General features: G+C 34.9%; 1 protein-coding gene and 1 non-coding gene across 2 annotated transcripts; one reads left to right on the top strand and one right to left on the bottom strand.

The window, feature by feature from the left end:
• Nucleotides 1-3,877: 3,877 nt before the first annotated feature.
• LOC123556577 (uncharacterized) lies at nt 3,878-8,073 on the bottom strand. The gene is made up of 3 exons (XM_045347398.2): nt 7,685-8,073; nt 6,665-6,805; nt 3,878-5,232 (listed from the first exon to the last, which is right to left on the bottom strand). Exons 1-3 carry the CDS (start codon nt 7,899-7,901, stop codon nt 4,895-4,897), a joined length of 696 nt encoding a protein of 231 aa, XP_045203333.2. The 5' UTR covers nt 7,902-8,073; the 3' UTR covers nt 3,878-4,894.
• On the top strand, nt 5,698-5,770 carry Trnat-agu (transfer RNA threonine (anticodon AGU)). The gene has a single exon. It is a non-coding gene; the product is annotated as a tRNA-Thr (tRNA).
• Nucleotides 8,074-20,878: the final 12,805 nt, after the last annotated feature.

The following is a 20,878-nucleotide window of genomic DNA, read 5'->3' as shown; positions in this document are numbered from 1 at the left end:
CCCTTACCATTTATTTTCATAAATATTCTTGAAAATGAAACAAGACTATGCTAATTAGAGCTAAATCTACATGTGCATGACAAGTCAGTGTGTACATACTGTAAGCACCCTACCCAAAAGTACATAAACTGGTATTTATAGTGATATTTGTGCTTGTTAAGTGTTTTGAAACCTCCCATCGGGTGAACATTTGTTTCAAGCGTTTACGCCTCTGAGGGGTTAGTTTTTTATAACAGGTGTTTCAGACTGTTCAGAACAACAAATAGAGAGCCTTTCAAGACAAGTTGTTCTGTTTGGAACAGTAGGTTTTATTTTAAATCACATATTGCCGACCCTTAAAGTAAACAAACTGAAAAATTTGCGACATTCACTTGTCAGTTGTTGATGATATGTACAGCATCCATGATAAGAATGAATATGACCGAGGGATTTCGAAGATTTTCACAGCGACACACCAAACTAAACTATGTAAAAATCATAAAAGAAATCTCCACTTAATGTTATAATCGAGCGAATAGCAAAATGACTCATAAACGCACCGTGAAGTATAGTCTTTTGAAATCTTGTTGTTGTAATTAAACAAACTTACTTCATCAGAAGAGGTAAAATACACTATTTCTTTGAGAAATCGGATTTCTGACAACTCTTATAGTTCTTATGCTCAGGATTCCCAGGATTCATTTGTATAAAAATGGTGCAATACAAAGAGCATATCATTATTTCGATTGTGTTCAAATTGAAAGCCACAAGTCTTGACCTCTTTCACGAATTTAACCTCCTTTTTTCATTCTTACTTTTTTCCTAAGTGAATAACTCCATAATTAAAATATACGTTCCTTAACTGAATAAATAGATATGTAAACTTAGAAAACCTGAAGAAGATGATTTAGTTTGCAACGTATAGTCTAATAAACAATTAGATTTGTTACCAAAGACCAAAGATACAATTAACGTTTTCTAGCATTTTCCACCGCATTTCCGCATTCGCCTATAACTCCACTGGGTGAAAAAAGGTCGGTATTCAAAAATTTGACAGTAATGTCATTTCGGTTTATAAACAGCTAAAATTATACTTACGATATTTATTTATAAGATAGTTCTACACGTTTCCATCAAAATTTATTCTACAATGGAGAATTTGATTTTTTTTAATCATAAGATACGTAGCAAATTAGGCAAAAATTGATAGAGTCGTGTGATTGGTGTTTTGCTAGATTGATTTGAAAAAAATGGATCTCTAACGGGTTTTTGTAATAGGAGTCTATGGGAAAATCAGAATTGTGATCACATTTACGCGAATAGATCTTTTTCTACACTGAGATTTTATTGAAACGTCTCACAATTATAAGGTAGCTAGGGCCTTTTGTATGTTGAAATATAATTAAGTAAATTAAGCATAGGTCCGTGTTATTGTTTTCAAACTATTTGCCTATGATTTAAAGATATTCGCACATTTCAAGCTTATTCAAAGACATTATTTGAAATTGTTTAACGTGTCGAAGTATTTCATATAATGTATATATATACAGAAAGATAGTAACGTTGCCGTTTTGATAATTATAATCACAAGTTACCATTAACTTATGAAGGGATCGTTTCCTTATGCCAAGACCAGTTTTTAATCTACAATATCTGAATAAAGGACGTCACGCCATTACCTCCAGTTTATCAAATGTGCAGAAATATCTTAAGCAAGAATAACAACGTCACTTTACGTCATATCAAGAATGAAAATAAACATCCCGTTTGTTACGATGCTGAGCGCCGTTCGTTCATGCTATAGTTCTACTGCATTGTAAATACATCGATGCAAATGAGAAACACACAGACACTAATTATAAGATAGAAATTCAACCCTTATATCTAATAGACACATGCCTGTTTTAAAGATTGTAATAAGTATTTCAGGCATACCTTTGCTTGCAGGTAAAAATCACTTGTATGCTTTTGTACCTGTTTCTGCAATATTGATCGGTTCTTTTTCAATTATTTTGTTGCACTCGACTTTTTGAACATTTACAATTCAGGTAAAGCATGACACAAAAGAACTAAATAAAACATAGCATACAGTGACTTTGTTAGAAATTCCATAAACTTATACTTTCTAGGAATATCAGTTGTACTTTGTATGTCAATATTAACATCTTACAAATCACATAATAATCAAAGTTCAACAACATTTGTTATTAACAGCAATTGATATGGAGAACAAACGCTTCGCCAAAGATTCTGGCCTAAGACCTCCCGACTAGAAGTCATGTGTTCTACGTATTGAAACACTTTATCAGTCCGACTGTTCGAAGCAGTATGATACTACCGCCGGTATATGTGTAAATGTCTGTCAATATCTGTAATGTGGGCACTTTCTCAAACTTGTTCATCAAACTACATAACAGGTATATAAACATGCATTGTACTTTACATTCTAAGTTGTACCTTCACTGATAGCAGTGTCATTCTTTTAGATAAGACAGATAGGAATTCAAACTGTAGGGTACTTCAAGTTATAAAATCAATTTAAATATTACTATAATCGGTTTGGTGTGAAAGTTGACAGATAAAAGACGGCGTCTGCGTTTACTGGAGGAGGCGTGGACCTCACGTGCTTTCTTCTAGTTGAGCAAAGTTTAACTTTGGACTGACAGAAGGTTTGTATTTTTCTGGTTCAGAAACAAATAGGCTCATTTAGCACACATTCCCGTCTGATATGTAAGACCGTTGACATTAATCTAAAATTCTAAATCATACACATACAGGAAACAGTGAGGTGATATTTGTCTTACATCTTACCTATTTTTGTCCCGTTTCTGCACATACCTAAATAGTGTTATGTTAAACAATGGAATGTGTTCGAAAATATCAGAATGCATCACTTCCTATCTATAATCTCAAAACTGGCTGAATGAGAATTCCCACCCTTTATTAAAACGAGAGGGTTTATCCCCTCCCCCACTCTCCAAAACATCTGCGCAACAAAGTTATTTAACGTTATTAACAAACCACCAGTTTGAATTAGTCTCTTCATGAGAGAATGAGGCTATGGGATGAAAAGCATGTATCTATTCACATAACATTAAATATCACCCCAAACCAACAGAGAAAACTGACTTTTGCCATGTAATAAGTTATATTTAAAAAAATAAAGTTATTGTCTTATATCGATTACCAGAAAAAGGGGGTGGGGGAGAGGGGAGGGGGGATGTGTTTTTTTCTGACTGGAGTCTTCAGTAGACATACTGATTTCTTAAAACGTTAGTGTTAAAAAGTACATAGAAATATTCTTTCTCAGAAATATTCCAGACATTATTAATTTTATAACTGTTCTACATCTGCTTCGAATGAAGAAATAAAGGAAATAATCTTATGGGCGGGTTTGGTGTATGCAAGGAGGTCAAGTGTCTATAGATAAGCAGATTATTTTTTGTTTTAAAAGTTAGGATGCACAAAGTGTCCGACTATTAAATAGTACAATTAAGCTGACTGCAATGTTTGATTTAAATATGCATTCAGTTATGACCTCCGGTTATCGCGTCTTATTGCACGTTTCGTATTAAACCGAGTCTGCAATATACAAGGGATCTTACAGAGTTTATTATGAAGCGGTCAAGAAGCGGAACTATGACCTCCTGTACCCAAAGCGGGCGCTCTGTCACTAGACTATCGAAGCAGTTAACGTGACGGGTATGTAATGTACTTCAATTAGATGGCTCGTAAGGATGAATAAATATCATTACTGTTTGTTTTATGCTTGACATATTATCGTTACAAACACCCTAGCTTACGTCTTCAAAGAAGTTGTAAGTTTGGAACGATTTTGAAACAATTTAATAAATTATTTGTTTTCACTACGATGATATAATTGCATACGGGAATCAGATAATATATATATAATAAGCTGTTTACTTTTAAACTTTACATCTAAATAGCTGGTACATGTAATAGTATCTTGTAGAAATACAAATGTTTAAAAAAAGATACAATTTCTAAAACAATTCGTTATATTGTTACGCAGTAACGACTAACGTTTTACTCGGCGCTCTCACAACAACAACAACAAGAACAACAACAGAGTGTCACGGCAATGAAATTGCGCATATGCTCTTGTAGAGTGAGGCAATTACTTGAGATGATGATAATAACACGAGAAACGTTCCTGTGATCAAGTACAGCCGGTTATTTTCCTACTTGCGATGACTGTTGAAATATATATTGTTGTCGATTTATCCTCTCTTTGAAATAAACATCTGTGTTAAACAGATACCAGCTGCGGTTCAGGAGAAAATAAACAAAGCGTAGACATTCATTGACTGTGCGTTTCATAATGTGCGTGTCATGTTTACCTGTCTAATAATAGCTTTTGATACTTTCAAAAGAATAAAACAACAATAGGTGAAACACGCTGACTTGACTGTATCCAATTACGTAATAATCCAATAAAAGTGGCTGCACGTTTATGATCAGATAAAATCAATTTACAGTTTTCAATAAGTGTTGTGTATACATAAAAGAAAGATCACTTTCACTTGTCTAACCTTACCCTTTTCACTATTTTGATATTGGAAATTACTGTCAACAAAATCAAATTATCCAGTGTTCAATATACTTTAAGTAGTTTAAAGAACAGCATGACACGCTTGCATCCAATCCACCAAACACTCTGATATCAAATCATCTAACTTCATTAGAAACGCTGTGACACCAAATCACTAACAAACCGAAGTCAGTAGATTATTTGTTTCGTAATGTGTAATGTATTAAGGCACGTAAGAATATACCATTATAAGCACAACTTTAACCTCTGTGTCAACACACCTGCTCGCTACTGACGTTAAAATGCAGTAACAACAATATACAGATGTAGTTCTTTGACTACGGAAAGAAAATGAATCAAAAGTTAACTAACTGCAGACTTTTCAGATAACTTTGGGCTCCCTGCATGAGCCTGGTTGTGATGGTCTGAATTATGTACAACTAGCGGCTGATTCGCACGTTTACTTTTAGGAGACAACTCTTGCATCGGGAAACTATGGTAACCTTGACTCTCCGCGGAAATAACGTCCGCATGTGTGAGGGACATCTGTCTCCTGTATGACTTTTTACGCGCACACTCAAGAAGAATGATTGCAACAACTAGAGCTACTGCGGAAAGCCAAGACATCCAACAGGAATATCCAATGTATTTCAACTCAGTTTTATAAGTGTGCGTTGCAGTACCAGCAATTATAAATATTCCTGAAATAGGAGATGTATAATTAAGGTTATATTCACATGCGCTCATCATTGTACTAATAAATTAAAACAAACTAATGTTTTTAAAAGCATGAATTAAATACTTCACGATATAAGTTTAAAAGTGGGTTTATTCATTTTGATCAATATCAAAATGTAAATATGGTGTATTTCCCCATTCTTTGTTATTTCTGACCTGTGCATTCTCTGCATTTCTGCAGTCATTGCACGAGCATCCGTGGCTCATAAAGCAAGAAATACGGAGGTCAAGTAAAATTTATTAAATGGAAAGGTATCTACACATATTTTATTTTAACTATATTGTATATACTTTTAACATATTAGTAAAGCCATTGCTGGAGGGACTTTTAGTATGCTAAACTTAGTAGTAGTATAGTTTTACATTTAAGACGTTACTTGTCATATCATATTTATTATAACCTGCCCAAGATCCAGTCACAAATATCTGGCTCCATAGCTCAGTGGTTAGAGCGCCTGTCTAGTAAACAGGAGGTCGAGGGTTCGATCCCCTCTGGAGCCTATATAAAAATTTAGGCTTTTGTTACAGAAATAATCTTAAATTACTGTTTTTGTTGGTGCAGCGAAAGAAATAAAATAAATATTTAAGTTTTTGCATTATATAGTAGTCGCAACTTGACCACGATGGTTGAACTTAGGCTGATTATTCATATCGATTATTTCATTGCAGAAATAAGGGGTGCTTAAGGTAGCCGTGTATATTTATATGGAATTAGTTTGTATACAGTGCAGTATCAAAGTTAACTCACATTTTCAGTTAAAACTTTCCAATACACTAATTTATATTTACACACACCTATATTTCCATTTTCTGGTGCAGAGCTTACATCACTGCAGTAAATTTATATCACGATAAATCTACGTCAATTTTAAATTTATGAATGCAAAGAGATGAAGCGCTTAACGTACACTCCTTTTCAATAATAGGTTGTGCCTCATTATGTATCATAATACAAAGGTCAACCATCGGGGTCAAGTTGCGTCCACCACCTTATTGAAGACATAAAGTAGTGCTTTCTATCTTCTGTTTCTATGTGTTTTACTGTAGTTGTTCCAACATAATTTAACGACTTGCAAAGGATGATTTCATACCGTGGCGGTTGGACTTTACGAGTTGAGGATTTTAGCAACATACTAACCCGGATTACCAGCCCATACCGCTAAAGAAAGTAAACTTGGCACCAGAATTTACTAGCCCGGTTTACCTGCCTTTATCGCAAATGGAAATTAAGAACGTTTGGCACGAGAACATACTACCCAGAATTACTCGGCCATATTGCTGTGGAAGGTACACTGGGAACCAGATTAAGAACATGCCTAATAAAACATAAATGAATTAAAAGCAACCTCTTTACATGCATCAAATTAAAGTAGGCTGCAGCAAGTTTAAACTCACCTGCAAACACACTAGTGTAGATATTAACCCTAGCCAGTCGTTGGTTAGATACCGCCACCAACAGCACAACAGACATTATCAGAACGAGTATAAAACATGCCAGACCCAAGGCTTCAAATGTTTGTACAGCTACATACCAACCTAAAACATTTAGAATTTATAAGATAAATTTCAGTAGTTACTTGATTTTATATTGCTACATAATTAAAGGAACATCAACACTGATTAACGTGTTTGAACGGTTTTCAATAGTTACTCTGCAATACTGATATCATTTGTCAAAGTGATTGGTAAATGCAGACAGAATTATCCTGTTTATTAATTTAACCCAAAATTCTAAGCAAGTTGTAACCGAAGCTAGAATAAAGTGCACGTTTCTAGGACGTAATTTGAAACAGTTTCCTGACTTAGCTGTTTCGTTTTTATATATTGTTCCAAACATTTAAAAGTATGACAGCCGCGACATGAAGAGCATTTTGGTTGCTATTTACTGACAGGTAAATAAAAATGAATATAATTAAAATTTCCCTCTACAAACATTGAATTAATGCACACATTAACAAATTAACATTAACTCGTGAACAAAATATTCTGAAAACTTAAAACGTCATTTATGGCAACGGTCATTGTCCCGTTTGTTCTGACGCGGTCCATTCACGCTTTGGAATAAGTTAAGACAAAAATAATCATAAATTGTACCCCATATCTTACAATTAAGCGAATATAATTACTAAGATATGCATACCTATGTTTACAGGTAATAAATACCTGACGTGATATAATAGCTTATGATTTGTCTATTGCAGATAATTTCCTAGCCAAAACTATGTAAAACGTCCAATAAAGTTGTTTGTTTACCAACTATTTTCATGCAAAAGGCTTTCTATACCACTTTAAATTTCAGATAAATCATGCCGATGAAAGCAGCTACGATAAAATCAGGTAATTCATACGAACTGTAAATGTTTAAATGTATAGAAAACCAAATAATTTGAAAGTTTTAACGGAAAATAAACTCACCTTCTCCGTCGTAAATGCTCACTCCACAATTTTCTCCTGCTCCAACAACTTCCATGCAAGTTTTCCATAATCCTGTCCTAGATATCAAAAGGTCTCCGAGTGTGACTTCAGTCCAGTTTGGGGTAACAAATCCAACAATAAGAAAGATCAGTGCCAAAGTTAAAATTATAAACGCTGCCCTAAAGACGGCAGATGCACCGGCAGGTGTTTTCGCCATAATATATAGTACTGTACTGTATAGCAGACGTAAACAGACGCTGGCTTACTTCCAACATATCATCTAATTTTTTTTGCTAAATGCATAAAATATGAAACACTTAACAGCAATAAAGACTGAAATATAATGTAGTTGAAGTGTATCAAGATCCATCACTAAACTGATAAACAACATGATACTATCACCGGGTGGTTAATTAGCATTATTTTGCTAGAACTTCAGCAGTTCAGGTGCGGCGCCCGACTTGCTTTTAGTAAGATTACAGTCTGTATTTCATTGTAACCGGGCTGGTGTTTCCGGTGATTTAACTTATGATAGCATCTACCCCGTGCAATGCGACCGTCGTGAGGATAATCATGCACAGTACAAGTAAATGAATTATTTATGTAAAACGTGATGAAAATCAAATACTTCGATAATTGTTTCTTGTTCCTTACAACTTTTTTGGACTAAAAACGTTTTAGGAAAAAAAAACCCCAAAACAAGAGCTGTCACTAATGGTGACAAATGCCCCCGCAGCGCCTCGACCTTTGGCCTGGTGACCCTAAAGTCAATAGGGGTCGTGTACTCAATAAGTACTATTAGCATTTGAAGTTTGAAGGTCCTGGGTGCAGTGGTGCGCGAGTGAAGTGCCTTCATGCAAAAAGTTAGAATTGGCCCTTATGACCTTGACCTTTGACCTGGTGACCCCAAAGTCAGTAGGGTTCGTGTACTCAATAAGTACTATCAGCATGTAAAGTTTGAAGGTTCTGGGTGCAGTGGTTCGCGAGTAAAGTGCCTTCATGCAAAAAGTTAACATTGACTCCTGTGACCTTTGACCTGGTGACCCCAAAGTCAGTAGGAGTCGTGTACTCAATAAGTACTATCAGCATGTGAAGTTTGAAGGTCCTGGGTGCAGTGGTTCGCGAGTAAAGTGCCTTCGTGCAAAAAGTTAACGTTGTGACGAACGAACGAACGGACGGACAGTTGAAAACTAATATGCCTCCCTTCGGGGGCATAAAAAACGCTGCGCTACAAATGATAAAACTGAACTGGAACAAAACGTACTTGGAATAAGATAATCATAAAGTTTTGATTAAGGTTCTGACTCCTTTAATGTTTATCTAAGAAAAAATTTATGAGACGTATTTCTACCGCTATATCAGCGACGTAAACATGGGGTCAAATCATTCATGAAAAAATATTTAAATAAACTCTTACTATTCGTATATTTTTTATGCCCCCGGCATCTACTGATGCGGGAGGCATATAGTGATTGTCCTGTCCGTCCGTCCGTTCGTCCGTCCGTACGAGGTTAACCAAATGGGACCGTTTCGTCTAGCATCAATACCCCTTATTGGAATGACTTGATACTAATGCAGATGTAACCTATGACTATTCCTCATCTTCAGACATCACCTGACCTCAGTCTGACCTTGACCTTGACCTCATTTTGGACTTAGTTTGCTTTGTATGGGCTATCTCTTGTTTAACCAAATGGGACCGTTTCGTCTGGCATCAGTACCCCTTACTAGAATGCCCTGATACTAATGCAGATGTAACCTGTGACCATTCCTCATCTTCAGACATCACCTGATCTCAGTTTGACCTTGAACTTGACCTCGTTTTGGACTTAGGTTGCTTTGTATCGACAAGGATGCCACCGGGGGCATCAAGCGTTTATTGAACGCAGCTTCTTGTTTTCGTCTGGTTTGGTTGAACTAAGATAGATACACATGTTCCGTTTTTTCTAAAAGACCTCAGAGCCAGTCCTATAACAAAACAATTGATGGTCCCGTGCTACTTTACTTATTCTGTAAATTGTGAAAAGATGGTATGCAATGTACTTGTTTTAAATGAAGATTGGAATATCTGGCTCTCGGATAACTTTTTGCGGTAAATCGGCAGAACCTAGTTAATCGTCAGAACCTTGTTACCACTTAAGCAGTTACTCTCAAACAGGATATCTTTATCTGCATTTAGAACCAGTTACAAATTATTATAGTATATGTATTCATATATTCTTCAACAACCCAAAAAAGATGAAAATATCCACCATGTTCAAAATGCTAGAAGTCGTAATGTAGCAAAACATATTTATTGTTTACTCGTACATACATTGTATAAAGATTGCATTTGAAGAAAACAGAATAAGGAATTAATAATCAAGGGACAGATGGTTTCGATAAACCGCATTAAATAATAAAAGAAAGAACCCTATAATACCTCAATACGTACCACAGAGGAATGCAGTACAATATATTTGACATACAGCAAGGAGAAAGTGTATGTTTTTATAAATTTCAGAAAGAGTGCTTGAACGAAAATATTTCGTTTGACTGTATTTATTCCATAACTTGGAAATACCTTATGCAAGAATATAGCAGTTTATCACTGGTTGCAAATGTTGATGGGAATATTCGGCTGTCGGATAAATGTTTTGACACCTGGTATTCTTGTCTGCAACTACACCCAATAGCAGATTATTATAAACGGTTATTCTCTAGACGGATTATCAATAATATATGCTGCCTTCATTACACATTTGCGAATCAAGATGAACACCTAGGACGGGAGCCATCTCATCATAACTGTGCGGAAGGAAAAACATGCGTAAAACGGTAATAACATCAGGCTTATTTTGTCATCACTATGCCATGGGGGACATATGGATATGTCTGCTCGTCTTTTAGTCTGTGCGTCAGTGAAGTTTTGTGTTACACATATCGCTAAATGTATTTATTTGCAAACTGCTTCTTAATGGTGCGTTCTTCATGATTCCCCAAAAAATCAGTAAGAACCCGGTTCTTATTTCGTAATTTTTAACTGACAGGTTTAATTGGGAAGGTCATGATAAGACCACAATCAAGTGATAAAGGCAATTTATTTATCAGACCATTTTGCTAGACATTCACATCTGTTTTGGCTCCAAATTACAGACAAAATAATTCACACTCAGCTTATACCTCTAAAGACACAAATTTGTTTGACAACAACAATTTCATGGTTAATTTGGAAGGTCAGATTTCTTCACCCCCACATATTTGCCAATAAGTAGGTAAGACGTTCTGATAACCGGGCTTCGCCCGGTTATCAGAACCTCTTACCTATACTAAATGACCGTCATGAAATTACATTGGAATCTTAGTCAACATTAGGACTAGGACTTGCGCAAGTTCTTAGCACATCTGAGTATTAAGAGCTCAAGGTGGGCAAATGTGGTAGCACTGTGACCGTCGTGAATGTTCGTCCGTCGTTTACAATCTCATTATTAACATTTTAGAGGTAACATACTTTGCCCAGTCGTAATAAAACTTAGTTAAGACATACTTGGCAGATTTTAAAACCGGGTCAGCTGGGTTCTATCATAAGGGGGCTAGGGTCAAAACATAAAAAACCTCCTTTAACACTCTAGATTCCATTTTTCTACTGCATATGTATATCATACCTGGTCAAAATGTTGTAGTGCCGTAAATATGATGTAATGTTAAAGGTATTATGATGTTACTGGCACTAAGGCATTACTTATTTTCCAAATGATAAACACACATTTCCAGATTATCTTCTTTATTTTTCTTCAGTGGAAAACCACACAGTTTAAAGTCAAAATTAACAGTTTTCACACGGATAGCCGTAGAATATAACAATAAGTAAAAAGCTTTAAATATTAAAATATCATATGTTCTAGTGGAAAACCACGATGTTTCTCCTTGGAAATCCAAATCTATACTCCCAAACTTGCTGTCTTCAAAATATATTTTTTCTCAGCATATCATAACTAACCAATTGCAATGATCCTTATTGTAAGTGTAATTAACAGTATAAACCAATCAAATTCAATAAAGCATACAGGATAATAAAATTACAAGTATTTGAAATATTAAGAAGTTTTGACAGCAATCAACACCTTATCAGTCAGCAAATCTTAACATTTAAATTATCAAGTCAGTCACAATGACCTTATCATAAATAGATTTAGAAGCCTTTTAGCACATTCTGGACTATCAAAGATTAAAGTGCATAAATGTGTCAAAGTTGAGACAACAATAAAGTTTTGACAAGTGTCATGAAAACATGAAAAGAATTTTCATTATTTAAAATTTTAGCAACATAAACTTGTTGAATAATTTATCCTTATTGTAGTTTCTATGTTAAAAGATATACATTTTTGTGCTATCTGATTTTTTACCGATTTTTCTGATTTTTCACTGCACAACACTATCTCCCCCTTAAAAATATTTCACTCCTGTGAAATGAAAAAAGTCAAAGTACAATACGCAAGTAATAAATATACATCAACCAAAAATACACAGTTCGTATAAATACCAGGTTATACTTTTAGTATATAAGTATCAACAAAGACGAATATCTCTGCATAAATGTGGCATCAGAAATTCATAAATACGCACTGCACAATGAATTCATTCATTATTTTACATAAAATTTTACCGAATTAATTGAATTTTTTTTTTTAACAACACAACACTACCTTCCTTTTTAAAATAATGTCACTCTTGTCTTGTAAGATGGGAAATTCAAAATGCAATATAATGAATAAATAATAACTAAATTGCTCTAGCCAAGTTAGATGCACCGTAAGTTTTTATATAAATACCAAGTTATACTTAATGTATATAAGTATCAAAGACAAACAAACATGCATACAAGTAGCCGCACAATCCGCTAAAACGTATGAGTTATATTGCACAAGGAATTTACATTTACTTTTGTCTTTCAAATAAGTCCTGTTTATTTCTTGTATTTATATTGCCTTCCATTTGTTTCTTGAGTTCTTGAATTTTGATATGCAGCTTTTGATTTTCCTCTTTTTCACCCTGAAGTGCTGATTTTGTTGTTGCCATAGAAATTACCATTTGCTGCATAACCGTCTGACCTTCCTTAAAACGATTCTCTTACCTCTTGTTTTCAGTTTGAAATATATTGACTGCACTGAGTGTTTCTTTGACGGTCTTCTGTAATGTTTCATTTTGATTACGCAAGTCACAAACCTTTTTGACCAGTTTAACATTTAGAGTTCTCAGATTATTTTGCTTTGAGAAGTTGTCTGAAGTTGTTAGTATTGAGGAATTCGTCTGGCTGCTCAAGATAAAGTCAATGTCTGCATTGTAAAATGGCAATGATGTTTCTGCTGTTTTCCAGTTAATAAAGGCTGTCATGCGTTCTCTGTCTCGTTGTTTTGAATTTTCCGATTTGTAAGTGTGTCCATTTGCTTTAGATTTACAAACTCTCGCGTAATGTCCAATTTTGTTGCATCTGTTGCATGTTGCTGTCTCAGCATAACACTTTTGATCGTGTTTAAGTCCACACTGTTGACATGAATTTCTTAGTGGTAATCCACCGCACATTTTTATTGTCATTTTCTCTGGGGAATTTCGTATCTCGCTTGCTAATTGAGAGGTTGGGAAAGACCACTGTTCACCGCCACGTGTAGTGCCGTAAATATGATGTAATGTTAAAGGTATTATGATGTTACTGGCACTAAGGCATTACTTATTTTCCAAATGATAAACACACATTTCCAGATTATCTTCTTTATTTTTCTTCAGTGGAAAACCACACAGTTTAAAGTCAAAATTAACAGTTTTCACACGGATAGCCGTAGAATATAACAATAAGTAAAAAGCTTTAAATATTAAAATATCATATGTTCTAGTGGAAAACCACGATGTTTCTCCTTGGAAATCCAAATCTATACTCCCAAACTTGCTGTCTTCAAAATATATTTTTTCTCAGCATATCATAACTGACCAATTGCAATGATCCTTATTGTAAGTGTAATTAACAGTATAAACCAATCAAATTCAATAAAGCATACAGGATAATAAAATTACAAGTATTTGAAATATTAAGAAGTTTTGACAGCAATCAACACCTTATCAGTCAGCAAATCTTAACATTTAAATTATCAAGTCAGTCACAATGACCTTATCATAAATAGATTTAGAAGCCTTTTAGCACATTCTGGACTATCAAAGATTAAAGTGCATAAATGTGTCAAAGTTGAGACAACAATAAAGTTTTGACAAGTGTCATGAAAACATGAAAAGAATTTTCATTATTTAAAATTTTAGCAACATAAACTTGTTGAATAATTTATCCTTATTGTAGTTTCTATGTTAAAAGATATACATTTTTGTGCTATCTGATTTTTTACCGATTTTTCTGATTTTTCACTGCACAACAATGTTCGTCTTTATTTAATCTACATCAAGTTTGGTACGTGGCATTCCCTGTTTAATATTTGTCTTTGTTTTTTGTTTGGAAACTGGATTATCTAGGGTCAACAATTAATGTCACCAAGTGAAGTTATAGAAAACTTTGTTAACACACTATTTGCAATTATATATATTCAATCTTTATTAAACCAGGTTAGAATTTTAGAAATTATAAAATCTATATCTACGTTAAAACTGAATTATTTGGGATCACGAGGCTGTATCATAGAAATACATTGTTATCACCCTAGAGGCAGTACTAGTATTTTCTACAGGGTTTATGAAACCAGGTAAGAATATTTGCAAATATCAAATGTAAGTTAACTTCGAAACTCGGTCAAAATCTAGGTCACTAAGCTAATTAATAGAAGCCTTGTTAACGCTCTAGAGACTAAATTGTTTACCGGATCTTTATGAAACATAATGTAAATCTTAATAATAAAAACAAAGACAAATATCAAACAGGGAATGCCACGTACCAAAAATACAGCCTCCCCAAAACGAAACCCATAGCACTCACACACGCACGCACGCGCGCGCACACACAAAGCCAACACATGACAAAACGAATAAACAAAGGAACACAGTGGGGCACCGCTTTTGGACGGTCAGTGGCAAAAACACCACTGGGGAGCTTAAACCGGTTTATTGTGCGCACCCAACCTCACTCTTACCCCCACCATGTTCCAAAGACACGGGACAGTGTAAATAAAGGTAATCCTCTCCAGGTGAATCTCTAACACACCTAATGGAAACAAAAAGGCATGGCATGTAAAACACAAAATGCTCGTGTATAAATATATAAAAAGCAAACCTTTAGAACCAAAAACGTATGTACTCAATGTACTTCAGAAGACAGAGCAACAAGAGAAACACCCTTAAGGGCCCGACGAAACAGGTCAGCAGACAGATATCAAAACAGTTCAGTCCTGGAAGAATTTAAAAACTGCTTATCATAGAGTCCTCCCTCTCAGAAAAACAAAGACAAATATCAAACAGGGAATGCCACGTACCAAGTCTAACTTGGCCAACTGACGTTACATGGTAGGTCAGTAAGTTAAACCGTAGAAAAAAACATCGTTTACCATCTTCTACACGAATCTTAGTCAGAATAGTTCTCTTTAAAATCATAGAACAAGTTTAAAATAAAAAATATCTGGAAACAAAACTAGGTCACTAGATCATATTATATAACGCATTCTTAACACTCTTAAAGCCTTTTCTACCTGATATTTTTAAAAACTGATCAGAATGTTTGCAATTTATTAAAGTCTGTGTCCAATTTAATACTCGGTTATCTCGGGGCAATAACTGATCTATGATAAACCTATAAGAAACTTGGTCAGAATGTTAAAATTTTATCTTCATGAAGTCTAGATCAGTTCAAATATTGCGTCATCTGTGATTAAAAACTGCGTCACTACGTCAAAACAAGAAAGAATATCCAACGGTGAAAGCCACGTTCCAAAAACGCAGCCTCCCCAAAGACACACACGAACAACACTCGCACACCACACACACACAAAATAAACACACAAGGACAAAACAAACAAATACAGTAACACAGTGGGTCACCGCTTTGGAACGGTCAGTGGCAAAACCATCACTGGGGAGTTTAAACCGGTTTATGGTGCACCTAACCTCACTCTTATTCCCACCATATTCCAAACAAAAACAAAGACAAATATCAAACACGTACCAAAATCGCAGCCTCCCCAAAACGAAACCTACAGCACGCAGACGTGCACACCACCAAATACACACACACATACAAGCCAACACACGAGGACAAAACGAACAAACAAAGGAACCAAAGTCACAAGACAGTGTAAATAAACGTTATCCCCGCCAGGTGAAACCCTAAGGCATGAAATGTAAAATAGCGAAAAGTGGAAACACAAAAATGCCCTTGTATATAATGGGATTTAAGAACTACTAATCATAGTCCTCCACCTGTTCCGTCAGACACAATCAAAGAGTAGTGTCCAACTGTAAAAGGGCTGAACACCAAACATGCGGTATGTCTCAAAACAGCTTGGTCATAACCTCTTTTCATAAAACGTTTAATCACCTTACTAAATACAATTGGAAAATTGCCATGACCCAAAATCTTACGAAGTTTGTAAACCACATCCCTATAAAAAGCGGGTTTTGATATACGTTCTCGCAGAAGTGACTTTAAATTGCGATTGTATTTCAAAATCAAATCTGAATTATGATACTAAAATTTGGAAAAGTATTTACGTAATTTATAATAACGGTAGCCCTGATGAAGAAGCTTATAAAAGTCATAGAAAAAATATAATCTGAAAAGTAGATCCCTCGGAAGCACCGAAGTCTCGGAAAAAAACAAAGACAACTATCAAACAGGGAATGCCACGTACCAAAATCGCAGCCCCCCAAAACGAAACCTACAGCACGCAGACGTGCACACCACAAACACACACACATACACGTGTACACACACAAAGCCAACACACGAGGACAAAACGAACAAACAAAGGAACACACACACATACACAAAGCCTACACAAGAGGACAAAACGAAAAAAACAAAGGAACACAGTGGGGCACCGCCTTGGAACGGTCAGTGACAAAAACACCACTGGGGAGCTTAAACCGGTTTATGGTGCGCACCCAACCTCACTCTTACCGGAAGTCTTGTTAACAATCTAGAAACCTAATTACCCAATTTTGACACTGTTTGAAAAAATGTGTTGCAACAAACACATTGCGGCAAGAATTGTTTAAACTGAAATTGTTTTCTTCGATCGATGACGACGGAAGACAGACACAGGGCATTCACACTATCTTATCTAAACTACTTAGTCTTAGATGCACAACTACATTTCTTATATTGAAGAAGATTTCAGCAAAAGTGTAATGACGTAGGTAAAATACTTTGGCGATATGGGTAATATAAATTTTCTCCGACGGGCAAACGGACGGACGAGCTGATAACACAAAATTTATATCTCCCAACGCAAAGTGGTAGCATGATAAGCTTAACCTTGTCAACATTTTGGGCATGGTTTCTTACCGCACTTATTGGCAAACTGCTTCTTAATGGTGCGTTCTTCATGATTCCCAAAAAAATCAGTAAGAACTCGGTTCTTATTTCGTAATTTTTAACTGACAGGTTTAATTGGGAAGGTCATGATAAGACCACAATCAAGTGATAAAGGCAATTTATTTATCAGACTCATTTATTGTGGTGTACTTTACAGGAATGCAGTGACATACTGATATTATGAAGTGTGAAAATATTTAATTTAAACATTTAATTCTTTGCTCAACATAATCCTTTGAAACAAACTGAAAACGGTCCACCATTTTGCTAGACATTCACATCTGTTTTGGCTCCAAATTACAGACAAAATAATTCACACTCAGCTTATACCTCTAAAGACACAAATTTGTTTGACAACAACAATTTCATGGTTAATTTGGAAGGTCAGATTTCTTCACCCCCACATATTTGCCAATAAGTAGGTAAGACGTTCTGATAACCGGGCTTCGCCCGGTTATCAGAACCTCTTACCTATACATAATGTACTTCAGAATGTTAAGTTGATAACTTGAAATATCGAGTGTCTATTGATAAGAGACTCGCAATTTAACAGAAACTAGTTTATCTTCTGTTATACCTCCATGGAATGCTGTGTTGAGATTTAGTATAGGTAAGAGGTTCTGATAACCGGGCGAAGCCCGGTTATCAGAACTTCTTACCTACTTATTGGCAAATATGTGGGGGTGAAGAAATCTGACCTTCCTAATTAACCATGAAATTACTGTTGTCAAACAAATTTGTATCTTCAGAGGTAAGCTGACTGTGAATTACTTCATTTATTTTGTCTGTAATTTCTGGAGCCAAAACAGATGTGAATGTCTAGCAAAATGGTGGACCATTTTCAGCTTGTTTCAAAGGATTATGTTGAGCAAGGAATTAAATGTTTAATTAAATATTTTCACACTTCATAATATCAGTTTATCACTGCATTCCTGTAAAGTACACCACAATAAATGAGTCTGATAAATAAATTGCCTTTGTCACCCGACTGTGGTCTTATCATGACCTTCCCAATTAAACCTGTCAGTTAAAAATTACAAAATAAGAATCAGGTTCTTACTGAATTTTTGGGGAATCGTGAAGAATGCACCATTAAGAGGCAGTTTGCCAATAATTAATGTAATTTGTAATCGTTTCATGATTGTCGGAAAACGAAAACGTGTTAACTAAATATTGACTGTAGTCAATTTAAACGAAATAAATCCGCTTGATCAGGTTTTTGAAATATGATTTTCGATTTGAAGTCATAATCTCTTTATGTTAAAATAACTTGACAGACACCCAACGAAGTATTATGTCGATATGAGCCAAATTCATCTAACAATGGCTGTGGTTTGGCTTGCGTGTTCGAGTTATCAATTAACCTGCACCGTTGTAACGTTGGTTCCTTTGCCCTTTAACAATCACCGCGATGTTTTTATGTATTTCTAGAATTTACTACGCAAATTGCGTTGATATGCTTTTTCGGGTTTACAAATTGAATTGGACCTGTCTATCATCTTTCAACTAATTTGTGTTGACAAAAAAGTAGTTCAATGAAAATTTCGTTCAGTAAATCATCATTAAATTAAGATAAATATTATTTTTGTTCATGGGTAATTTAATTTGTAAATTTAATCTAAAGCGCATGGATATGATCAGCTTGCAGGTAGAAGGATAATGGGTAGTTTTTGCCAATTAACATCTTCCTGTTGAGATTACATTTAATACGTCGTTATTTGGACAGAACATCCCAGGATTGAATCTTTCACAGTGCGAACAAAATATTAAAGAAATCTGATTTTGAATGTTTTCCCGACAAACAGCTAGGTACATTTTGTTTTGGTAATGATTTCTTAGTTTTGATTTTTTTTTGCATCATGAGGCAATGCATGAAAGGTCTCTCGTCATTTTACTTTAATTTCCTTAAAAGGTAAGCTGAATTTAGATGAATGGATGACTGTCACCGCTCCATCTGAATTACTGCATAAAAGAGTAGTATAATGGTATTTTAACCAAAGTCGTACTAACACATTTCTTAATTATGCATAAAAACAATTTATGCAACTATGATCATCATAAGTAATCTTATCAGATATCATATAGCGATACAATAGATATACCTCTTCAAATTTTATTCAAAAATTCAACAGTGCAAAAAATTCGTACATTAACTCTATCAACCTTAATTAATGTTTGTATATCAACACTTCAAGAAAATTCGATTCAAGTTTGTTGGTGCAAGATACATTTTCTTTTTCATGAATCATACCTCTTTATCGTTTCATTTAAAGAGATATAAATTATGTTTGCTAGCACGATTCTGCAGATCTGCTTTTCATTAAATTATGATTGAAAATAATTAAGACTTAGTTTCCTGGAATTTTCTGGAAAATTTGTCATATAAATCTATAGGTTATTGTTTAATAGAATGAAAAATTAATATTTAGTTTAATCAATTTTGATTTTGCCTAAGTAGTAGTAATCAGAGTTCACTTTATGTAAAGGTAATAAAGTCTGGCTCTTGTATTGATACGTTTACGGCTTTCTTCCGTCTGAAGTGTCAAAACAGATGGAACAACAGCCTGAAACATTATAAAGCACTAGCGATTTAATGTCAAAAACGTTTGAAGATTTAAATATCAATTATCCTAGACTCAGAGATGTTATTTGACCAGAACATGTCAGAAGCAGTTCTTGAAATATGTTTTCCTTGGATTTTGCAAAAATTGCAAGTTTCGATTCTCTTTCAAAGTAAACATTGCCAAAGCAAACATAACGTAAACAAGAAAGCCACATTAAAAAAACGCAGTCATCTATACAGCACTCAACTATCAATATGTTTTTATTTCAAATTCATTCAAGCGCACGATCGATTAATATTGATTTACAACGGACGAAGACGTCATATAGATGGATTAAATCGTGTATATCTGGGGTTTGTTTTATACTTAGCATTGCACATCAATCAAACGTTATTTAAAAAACAACACATTTTCATTGTTGATGTACTGCAGTCTTCACAGACAGATTTGTGTGAGTATGTGTGCGTACGTGCGTGTGTTTATTTATGTGTGTTTGTCTCGTGCACGTCCGTATTAACGATGAGGTGAAAGGGGTGTTTTTGTTCTACCTACTGAATATTCATCATTGTTGAGTCGGCTAAAGGCTGAAAGCCTTTTGACGAGTCCTTGCTATCCAACGATTCTCTAAATGGACCGAATAACATGTGAAGGGATGTAGTTCCATTAGATTTCTCAAATTTCAAACAGTTCACTGCATGAATGAAGTTAAGTTGTGTCAATTCCCTTTGCTATGACCAATATACGATGTAATCTGTCATATTTATGACTTGTAATTGTGCAATTCTCGAATGTAACTCATTAAGCATAAATGTGCATTTTAAGAATTGCGCAGGCTTACAAAGCTTGGGTAACATCCAGCGAAAGACAAAAAATAGTTCCAGCAGGGCTCCAGATAAGATGCGTATTAGCGTAAATTACGTATAGAAATAATGCAAATACGCATGTCTAATAATTTCTAAGCGTATAAAAACGTATATAAAATTACAGAAACGCACACAAACGCTTTTTTAAAAACAAAATCTGAATCGTCTGGATGCGTTAGGTAACACAGCCGATCAGCCTTAATTCTCCCACATTGAACGTAAACACGCATCGTATGATTTCTATAAACTTTGCGCGGGTTGAATT

This window comes from Mercenaria mercenaria, chromosome 5, assembly GCF_021730395.1.
Source record: "Mercenaria mercenaria strain notata chromosome 5, MADL_Memer_1, whole genome shotgun sequence".
NCBI lineage: Eukaryota > Metazoa > Mollusca > Bivalvia > Venerida > Veneridae > Mercenaria > Mercenaria mercenaria.
This window is presented reverse-complemented; position numbering and strand designations above follow the sequence as displayed.

What these genes read in the sequence shown, in the direction of transcription:
- LOC123556577 (XM_045347398.2), bottom strand. Translation starts at nt 7,901, where the DNA reads ATGGCGAAAACACCTGCCGGTGCATCTGCCGTCTTTAGGGCAGCGTTT. An exon ending in GAGCATTTACGACGGAGAAG is followed by an intron (nt 6,806 to 7,684) that starts GTGAGTTTATTT and finishes TAAATGTTTTAG; the next exon opens with GTTGGTATGTAGCTGTACAA. An exon ending in CTACACTAGTGTGTTTGCAG is followed by an intron (nt 5,233 to 6,664) that starts GTGAGTTTAAAC and finishes CTCCTATTTCAG; the next exon opens with GAATATTTATAATTGCTGGT.